General features: G+C 42.5%; 1 protein-coding gene across 1 annotated transcript in view; it reads right to left on the bottom strand.

The window, feature by feature from the left end:
• Positions 1-295: 295 nt before the first annotated feature.
• The window catches only part of ANXA10 (annexin A10), a 75,678-nt gene continuing 65,422 nt past the window's right edge, over positions 296-10,551 (bottom strand). The window contains exons 8-12 of the mRNA XM_065908302.1: positions 10,401-10,494; positions 8,402-8,497; positions 7,839-7,897; positions 2,891-3,013; positions 296-364 (exon numbers count right to left, since the gene is read on the bottom strand). Of these exons, the coding sequence (XP_065764374.1) occupies positions 296-364; positions 2,891-3,013; positions 7,839-7,897; positions 8,402-8,497; positions 10,401-10,494 (441 nt within the window). The remainder of the gene's footprint in view (positions 365-2,890; positions 3,014-7,838; positions 7,898-8,401; positions 8,498-10,400; positions 10,495-10,551) is intronic.

Here is a 10,551-nt window from a genome sequence, read left to right as displayed (position 1 = left end):
TTGACCCTTCACATTCAATAACGTATATTTCAATACAATGATTTCCTTTATTATTCCAGTATATGTACAATTTAACAAATTGCAGATTTAGATATCTCAAATCCCATATACTTTCATCAATAGGTTTTTCTTGAAGAGCCTATTGATACTAATTATTCTTAAAATACCTTAAAAGATAGAAAAGAAAATATGATTCTATAGTTTTATCGTAATGCTCCTAACAAGGCAAATTAATCACAGCCTATATGTGACGTGTCTGTGAAGATGAGGGTGTACTCCAGATTCTCCTTTTCACTTAGTAGTCATCAGTGTCACCCGCACAGATGGCCAGCAGAGCCTTCTCATAATGCCCTGACGCGAAATTCTGAAAAGGAGCAAATATACGATATTTGAAACACAATGTCATAAAAAGAAGCATAATTCCTCTAAACTATACAGTGAGACACCATGGGCCATTAGCATCTCAAAAAGTATTTGTTTTTTCCATCCTGATGTAACATGTCCCGGGGACTCTTCCCAGTGGAGGCTATTGAAAAGTAATGCCTTGGTCACAGTCAATAAAATGGGGTTTATATAAAGCTGATGGAACCCTAATGGCTTTTATTTATTTATTTATTTTTGGCTGTGCTTGGTCATCATTGTTGCATGTGGGCCTGAGTATGTTTTTATAAAGAAGAATGCTTAGCAGTAGAATTAATTCTTCTCCTCACCTTTAGATAAAGAGGTGTCCTAATGTTGTTACAAATTAGTGTAGAGTGTAGAGGGCACACTGGACAATATGTCTCAAAAGGTTTAAAGATGTTTATACTCATTAATGCAGTCATTCTACTTCAAGAAGTCTATCCTAAGGAAATAACGATCAATTGTTGATGAGCCCAAGATTTGTGCTCCAAAATATATGTCATTATAATTGTGTACAATAATGAAAAAGTAAAAGATAATATATAATAATATAGGGCAGTTTATGCCCTTTATAACTTATACAATGGGATCCATGATTTAAAGAAATATTTCTTTAAGTAGTAAAACTTTGATATTTACATATAGTTCTATAAAGAAAACACATACAACAAAATTTTACTGTTGGTTATCTCTGGTGAATAATTTGTTGTTGTTGCTCAGCCACGCTGTCATGTCCAACTGTCTGCAACCCTATGGACTGCAGCACGCCAGGCTTCCCTATCCTTCACCATCTCTCAAGAGTTTGTTCAAACTCGTGTCCTTTGAGTCAGTGATGCCATCCAACCATATCTTCCTCTGTTGTCCTCTTCTCCTGCCTTCAATCCTTCCCAGCATCAGGGTTTTTCCCAATGAGTCAGTTCTTCACATCAGGTGGTCAAAGTATTGGAGTTTCAGTTTCAGCATCAGTCCTTCCAATGAAAATTCAGGACTGATTTCCTTTAGGATTGACTGGTTTGGTTTCCTTGCAGTCCAAGGGACTCTGAAGAGTCTTCTCCAGTGCCACATTAGGGCAATTTAAACCCTTTTATCATCTTCTATAGTTTCTACATTGTTTTCAAAAGTGATAGTAATAAAAGTATTATAAAACTTATCTTTGTTAAAAGTCAACTCTCACATTCACGTTCTCTTACACAGTGGTTACTTATAATTCACTGCTTTAAGTGCACAAAGTTGCATTAATTATTTGTGAATATTAGTAGATTTTGAGGTGGCCAGTTAACTGCTGTATAGCATTGAGCTAGTTTATTCATTGAGAAAATGAGTTAAGGACTTCTCAGTGAGAAACGTTCATCTTCACTAAAGGTTTAGAACTTTGAAGGTGGATGTGAGAAGAGTTTTACCAGAGACAAATGAGGAAGATGTCTCTTAAGTGCTCCAATAATCCTTCCTCTGAAACCATCTCGACTTCCTGAGGTCCACAGGATCTCCTGGGTTATATGGTCTTTTGGTCCTCTGGTTGTCAAGTTTCTCCTGGATCTTTCAGTATACTAAAAAACTATTTTATGCAATTAAAATTTTCAATGGAAACAATGTGGACAAGGTAACAGGACTTGTTTAGTGGCTGAGTCATGTCCGACTCTTTCCAACCCCATGGACTGTAGCCCTCAAGGCTCCTCTGTTCATGGGATTTCCCAGGCAAGAATACTGGAGTGGATTTCCATTCCCTTCTCCAGGGGAATCTTCCCAGCTCAGGGATGGAACCCAGGTCTCCTGCTTGGCAGGTGGATTCTTTCCCACTGAGCCGCCTGGGAAGCACAGAGGACTCAACTGTTCTTAAAATACACCTTAAGATACATTCCAGGCCCCGTCTTGGAGTTCTTTATACTTTTTTGAACCACGGGTCAAACATTATCATTTTCCACTGTGTCCCCAAGTTACACAGATGGGCCTCCATATGCTGACAGTTCTTGGCTGGGCTTTATCAGGATCCGGGGTAGAGTCTATATGTGTCAGAGTGAAGACTCCAGGCTGCAGATTTTGGAGTCATTGCATCAGCACCCTCCAGGGCTCATGGGTGCACATGTGCAGAATGTTACGGCCCCACCATGTGCGGGGACCCGACAGGCTGCCCTCCCCTCTGGTGGCACAAGGCAACTGATCTCAGAAGGTGCTCTGCAGTTAACGTGCTCTCATTGCAGAATGCAGTCTTCTGGTGCTGGTGGTAAGGCCTCATCACACGATCAGGGATGAATAGTGTGCATGACCAGACCACTGACTTTTGCTTAAAACACATCAAAGAGGAGTAAGTGAGGTGAAGGGGTTTTCTCCCCTACTGATGCTCTCAGGCTGCCTGACCCATTAACGTAGACGACCCCTGCCGGAAGCTTGATTGAACTTTTTAGATTCCACCATGAAGTTAAAGTTAGGCTCTCATTTCAGTTTCAAAAAGGATGAAATATGGCTGCATGTAGATGATGAGGGGACTTACCTTGATGTCGTGGAAAAGGGACTTCCCATATCTCTCTTTGTATCGCTTCCTTATGCTCATCAGGTCGATTTCACTTCTGGAGATCAGAATCCTGATCACGGTTTTATTGTGGAAGCCCAAGTCCTAAGAGACACAGCCAAGTGGGGGTGACCACCGTGAGCAAACAGCAGCTTAAAGACAGCCTGTCTGAAACGGACCCAGCCCTTTTCGTGACCGTGTCCTGAATTCCTCAGACCCTGGTGTCCCCACCCATGAGCACTGACTCAGACTGCGCCTCAGCTCTGTGACCACCCCTGGCCACGGTGCACACACAGTGAAGCGGTCCATCTCCTCCGCTTCTCCAAGGCCCTGTCATCTCTATTTCCAGGGACACAGCCTTGATGTTGGCCCTTCTCATTTCACCAGGTTCAGCAATAATCTTCCCTTTTCTTTTTATTTATTTTTTAAATTAATTTTTATTGGAGTATAGGTGATGCACAAGGTTAGCTTCAGGTGTAGAGCAAAGTGAATCAGTTGGACCAGAACCTAAGTCGCCCAGCCATATCCGACTCTGTGACCTCATGGGCCGTAGCCACCAGGCTCCTCTGTCCATGGGGTTCTCCCAGAAAGCATACTGGAGTGGGTTGCCATGCCCATCTTCAGGAGGTCTTCCTGATCCAGAGATCAAACCTGGGTCTCTTACACTGCAGGCAGAGTTTTTACTGTCTGAGCCACTAGGGAAGCTTTCCCCCCACACACATATGTATGTATGCATAGATATATCTCCACTCTTTTTTAGATCCTTTTCCCATATTATCATTACAGAATATTGAGCAGAGTTCCTTGTGCTATACAGTAGGCACTTGTTGATTATCTATTTTATACATAGTAGTGTGTATATGTTGATCTCAAATTCCTATGTTTATCCCTCTCTCCTGTTACCCGCTGGTAACCATGAGTGTTTTCTACATCTGTGACTCTATAATTCTCCCTTTAAACCTGGCCAGCCTCCTCAGCGTCTCCCAAATGCTGCATTTTAGGATGCAGATTTGCCCTTTCTATGTAAACATTTTTCCTAGGCTGGGAGGTGGTCCCAGCTCTGGTTGATGAACCATTGGTATGTCTCTAAGATCATGATTACATTTTTAAAATGAATTTATTTATTTTATTTGGAGGCTAATTACTTTACACTATTGTAGTGGTTTTTGCCATACATTGACATGAATCCGCCACGGGTGTACATGTGTTCCCCATCCTGAACCCCCCTCCTACATACCTCCCCATCCCATCCCTCAGGGTCATTCCAGTGCAGCAGCCCTGAGCACCCTGTCCCATGCATCAAACCTGGACTGGCGATCTGTTTCACATATGTAATATACATGTTTCAAATCATCCCAACCTCACCCTCTCCCACAGAGTCCGAAAGACTGTTCTTTACATTTGTGTCTCTTTTGCTGTCTTGCACATAGGGTCATCGTTACCATCTTTCTAAATTCCATATATATGCGTTAGTATACTGTATTGGTGTTTTTCTTCAAAAGAAAAACTATTACATTTTTATTTTATCATCTGCTTATTGTGGTAAACAGTGCAAATAAGAATTCCAGGTATTCAAAATACTTGATGATTTAACCTCCAGTATTGAAAAATACACAAAAATTAATTTCTGTGTACTTTCTTCAGAAAGAGTACCTCTGCACAAAGCAAGTTCAAATTGCCTGTTCAAATGGAGTGATGGTGACACCTGGTGGCCAGGAAGATCAGCTAATTTTTGAGGTATGAATGTTTTATGTATAGTAGTAGTGGTGTTAATCACTCAGTCGTGTCTGACTCTTTGCGACCCCATGGACTGTGGCCCACCAGGCTCCTCTGTCCATGGGATTCTCCAGGCAAGAATACTGGAGTGGATTGCCATTCCCTTCTCCAGAGGATCTTTCCGACCCAGGGATCAAACCCAGGTCTCTTGCATTGCAGGCAGATCCTTTATGTCTGAGCTGACTCAGGGAAGATCCAGTTTTTTGTATAGGCTCCAGTATTCTTGGGTTTCCCCGGTGGCTCAGCTGGTAAAGAAGCCACCTGCAATGCAGTAGATCCGGGTTTGATCCCTGGGCTGGGAAGATCCTCTGGAGAAGGGAACAGCTACCCACTCCAGTATTCTGGCCTGGAGAATTCCATGAGCTGTATAGTCCATGGGGTCACAGAGAATCGGATGTGACTGAGCAACTTTCATTTTTTTCAGTGATCTGTCTGCCAATTCAGCAACCATGGGCTTGATCCCTGGGTTGGGAAGATTCCCTGGAGGAGGGCATGGCAACCCACTCTAGTATTCTTGCTTGGAGAATTGCACAGACAGAGGAGCCTGGGGGTCGAAAACAGTTGGACACATCTGAGCAGGCACGCACGCGCATGTACTACTAACAAACTTTGCCGTAAGATGAAGTGGTGAAAACGAATGATTAACCAAGTTTCTGTATTTAAGTTGTGTGATTAGAGTGCACTGGAGAAAATCAGAGCTGCTTTCTTTAGTGAGGACTGGTGAAAACAGCTTTCACCTGAACTTGACACTGGAGGGTCCTGTGTTGTCATGGGTCCTGTGTTGACATAGTCCTGTGCATGAGATCTCTGACTGCTGGAACACGGGCCTCTCCTCTATACCCGTGACTGTCAGTACACACACCTTCCTTTTCGCACTGATACACCTCAGCAAAGTAGCTTTTATTTATTATTAGGGGGCTCTCACTTGGCGCATAATTGGAATCAGTAATGTGATTATCTTCCCAGGGTCACTCACAAGCAAACCTTTACTCTTGTTGGAGAAAGAAGAGTTGAAGTCATCCAAAGTACATGCTAAGCCCTTTAGTCATGTCTGACTCCTTGCAAATCTATGGACTGGAGCCCGCCAGGCTCCTCTGTTCCTGGGATTTTCCTAGCAAGAATACTGGAGTGGATTGCCCTGCCCTCCTCCAGGGGATCTTCCTAACCCAGTGATTGAATCTACATTTCCTTTGGCTCCAGCGTGGCAGACAGATTCTTTACTGCTGAGTCACGGGGTAAATCCAGTCACCCAGTTCTTCAGCTGCCCAGTTGTTCAGCTGACTCTTTGTGATCCCATGGACTGCAGCATGCCAGGCCTCCCTGTCCCTCATTATCTCCTGGAACTTGCCCAAATTCATGTCCACTGAGTCAGTGATGCCATCCAGCCATCTCATCCTCTGATGCCCTCTTCTCCTTCTGCCTTCAATCTTTCCCAGCAACAGGGTCTTTTCCAATGAGTCATCTGGTTTGCATCCAATTACCAAAATACAGGAGCTTCAGCATCAGTCCTTCCAAAGAGTATTCAGGTTGATTTCTCTTAAGATTGACTGGTTTGATCTCCTTGCTGTCCAAGGGGCTCTCGAGACTCTTCTCCAGCACCTCAGTTTGAAGGCATCAATTCTTTGACGTTCTGCCTTCTTTATGGTCCAGCTCTCACAACCGTATGTGACCACTGGGAAGGCTGTAGCCTTGACTATATGGGCCTTCGTCGGCAAAGTAATGTCTCTGCTTTCCAATACACTGTCTAGGCTTGTCATAGCTTTCCTGCCAAGAAGCAATCGTCTTCTGATTTCATGGCTGCAGTCACCATCTGCAGTGATTTTAGAGACCAAGAAGTGGAAATCTGTCACTACTTCCACCTTTTCCCAGGCAGTAATGGGGCCGGATGCCATGATCTTAGTTTTTTTTTTAATACTTAGTCTTAAGCCGGCTCTTTTCACTCTCCTCCTTTACCCTCGTCCAGAGGCTGTTTAGTTCTGCTTCACCTTCTCCCATCAGAGTGGTATTATCTGCATATCTGAGGTTGTTGATGTTTCTCCTGCCTGTCTTGATTCCAGCTTGTGCTTCATCCAGCCCAGCATTTGTCATGATGTGCTCAGCGTATAGGTTAAACAAACAGGGTGACAGCAGACAGACATTCCTTTCTCAAGTCACTCAATAGCCTTGCCCAATATACTTTTAGACAGATATTTAATCCAATCAGGTTTTCTTCTTGGAAATAGAATAACAAAGAAGCAGGGGACTGTGAGCATCAATCTTCCTCTTATGTTCCAAGGATACAGAGGTTCTTATACATAATAAAAAATACGTACATAAGTATAAGTAAATAAATTATTCTTGATGATTAGCATGTTATCCACGCTTTCTGGCTACCTCTAAGAAGCTGGTCTCTAAAAATCACTTGGAGGATAAAACACTCTATTAAAATTACTCTAATACTGAATTTTTAAAATGATTTTCATTGAGTTTTCAGGGCTGTGATGTGTATAACGATTTGCATCAGACCTTATCAGTTTCTCAGTGTTTCATGCATGTTGTGGATGCAATATGCATCATCTCAGGCATGTAAGCATTTGTTTCTTTGAACATGAATGCACCAAAGGATGTGCAATTGACTATCACCTGAAAATAAAGACATTTGTACTTAATTACAAATACAGCTTTAGAGTGTATTGTTGTCCGGCCATTGCCTTTTAAGTGGTTTTAAAAAACCACTATGTTGAGAAACAGTCACTTCTTACTGGAAGTGTGTAGTGCTGTGACATTGTCTTCTTGACTCCATATGCCGTGTGATTGCCTGAGTATGAGGTGGCGGGGCTGGGTGGCGTCTTTGGAAGCTGTGAAAGCATTTGGTCTTTCAGTTTGTTCAGATGCTAATAAAAATGCTGAAGCACACCTCCTGGGGGAAAAGGCACTAAGAAATACTTCTAAGACACCTCCGTTTGATATAGAAGGCAGAGCATTATTTTTACTTGATGGGTCTCATTTTGGTGTGTAATAACTTTTCACTTGAGCATATCTACTTTGAAGGGAATATATTTGCATACAAATTCAAAAATGAGAATCAATACTTAAATGATTGAAGTAAAACTAGTCCTTTGGGAAAGTATACATGACTTCTGGAAAAATATTAAAAATATGTGGGTATACTTACATGGATTGCACTATACAGTCTATAAGCAAAATAGGCTGGTTTGTCTCGAACACAGAGAACTAGGAAAAACCAGAGAGAAGAGAAGAAAGTTTGAGAGTAACAGGACATATGTTTTTTTCAAAACTTGAGAAACGAGAATAATTTTTGTTTCCAGTTATAATCCTGGAAAAGTGATATTTTGTGAGTTCTCTGTGGGATCCCTCATTGTACACTATATTACAATGTCAACATTTCAAATAGTGGTAAAACCATAACCTTTTTACAAGGGAAGGAAATTAGCAGGTATACGATGAATTTAAAGACGTGATACCCCGATGACCTGAGAAGTCAAGGTTTCCTGCTGTGAATACTGACAGCTCTTAGGAAGAGTGTAGGCTCATGAAAGACATCAGCTTGCCACTGTATCAGGAATTGATGCATTTTTTTCTCTACAGAGAATGCAGAGAAATGTCTAAATAATTAAATTCAGGGGAAACTAACTCCATCACTTTAATTCAACTGAATGCATCTTTATGTCAGTCAGAGCTAATCGGCACTGATGGATCAAGTAGATGATTACTCACCAATAGCTACCAGCAGCTCTCGGAAGTATCCCTCGTAACACTCATTAATGGCGTCTACTATGTCTTGCCCGGAAATATTCTGAAATTCCTGGAAAACTTTAACAAATTGATTCAAAGGAGATTTTTATGAATATTATAAATTTAAAATGTAGGTATTGATTCGATTGGTTATACCCAGGAAGGCAAAGTGTAGGTATCTGCAAATAAGTGTTGGGGTGGAGGGGGCCACCTTTTAAATTATTATAGACTTCTGTGTGTTATGGATAGTAGGAAAAAAAAATAAAAAAGTATTGTAAAAAAAAATACTGCCTGACCTGCCTCTTGAGAAACCTGTATGCAGGTCAGGAAGCAACAGTTAGAACTGGACATGGAACAACAGTCTGGTTACAAATAGGAAAAGGAGTACATCAAGGCTGTATATTGTCACCCTGCTTATTTAACTGATATGCAGAATACATCATGAGAAATGCTGGGCTGGAGGAAGCACAAGCTGGAATCAAGATTGCCGGGAGAAATATCAATAACATCAGATATGCAGATGACACCACCCTTATGGCAGAAGGTGAAGAGGAACTGAAAAGTCTCTTGATGAAAGTGAAAGAGGAGAGTGAAAAAGTTGGCTTAAAGCTCAACATTCAGAAAACTAAGATCATAGCATCTGGTCCCATCACTTCATGGCAGATAGATGAGGAAACAGTGAAAACAGTGGCTGACTTCATTTTTTCTGGGCTCCAAAATCACTGCAGATGGTGATTGCAGCAATGAAATTAAAAGACGCTTACTCCTTGGAAGGAAAGTTATGGCCAACCTAGATAGCATATTAAAAAGCAGAGACATCACTTTGTCAACAAAGGTCCATCTAGTCAAGGCTATGTTTTTTCCAGTAGTCATGTACGGATGTGAGAGTTGGACTGTAAAGAAAGCTGAGCACCAAAGAATTGATGCTTTTGAACTGTGGTGCTGGAGAAGACTCTTGAGAGTCCCTTGGACTGCAAGGAGATCCAACCAGTCCATCCTAAAGGAAATCAGCCCTGGGTATTCATTGGAAGGACTGATGCTGAAACTGAAACTCCAATACTTTGGTCACCTGATGTGAAGAGCTGCCTCATTGGAAAGGACCCTGATGCTGGGAAAGATTGCGAGCAGGAGGAGAAGGGGACAACAGAGGATGAGATGGATGGATGGCATCATCGACTCGATGGACATGGGTTTGGGTGGACTCTGGGAGTTGGTGATGGACAGGGAGGCCTGGTGTGCTGAGGTTCATGGAGTCGCAGAGTCAGACATGACTGAGTGACTGAACTGAACTGAACTGAAAAAAAAATAAGAGAAACAGGGACTTCCCTGGTGGTCCAGTGGATAGGACTCCAGTTTCCACTGCATGGGATGCGGGTTTGATCCCTGGTCAAGGTAGTAAGATCCCTCATGCCACGTGGTGCAGCCAAAAAAAAAAAAAAAAAAAAAAAAAAAAAAAAAAAAACCAGTTAAGAAATAAGAGAAATAGAAAGGTACACAGCAGCTTGGGGAAAGCCAAAGAAAGCACCTTTAAAACCAATAAGCCAGCTTCGCGTGAATCACAACTTCAGTAACAATGACCTTGGCTCCTTCCAGACTTATTAACCTGTGTTCAGCATATTCAGTTTAAGACAACGCGTGACACAGTGAACCGGACACAGCTAATATTTGTAAGTTCTTCAGCAAACCAGAGATGGCTCTCAAAGGTTTAGTACTGAAAGGTTGTTGCTCTTCAGTCGCTAAGTCGTGTCTGACTCTTTGAGACCCCATGAACTGCTATAATTCAGTTACTGGCAGAATAAAATTCTACAGAAAGTTCCTTCCTGAGCAGTGTTAATAGATGAGGCGTGTCTGCACAAACGTAATCTAAAATAGGTGCCTTGAGAGGACTGGCTTTCCTCTATTTGTAACACCCCCCTTCCCCCCAGTTACCTGCTTGCTTTTTACCGCATGGTTGGAGAGGAGCTATAAAGGAGGACATTACCCAGGCCCAGCTGCTGGCAGCTCTTGTTACACAGCATCACTTGCAGAAGCGTCTTGTGCTCCCCCGTCCTCTGCTGGCATGCCTGCCACAGCACCTGAAACACGCAGGCCGCCCGGTAGCACCGCAGCCCCGGGCTGCCCGACAAAGGCCC

The sequence above is a fragment of the Muntiacus reevesi genome, chromosome 17 (assembly GCF_963930625.1).
Source record: "Muntiacus reevesi chromosome 17, mMunRee1.1, whole genome shotgun sequence".
Lineage (NCBI taxonomy): Eukaryota > Metazoa > Chordata > Mammalia > Artiodactyla > Cervidae > Muntiacus > Muntiacus reevesi.
Note: the sequence above shows the minus strand (reverse complement) of the source record. Positions and strands in the feature narration are given on the sequence as shown.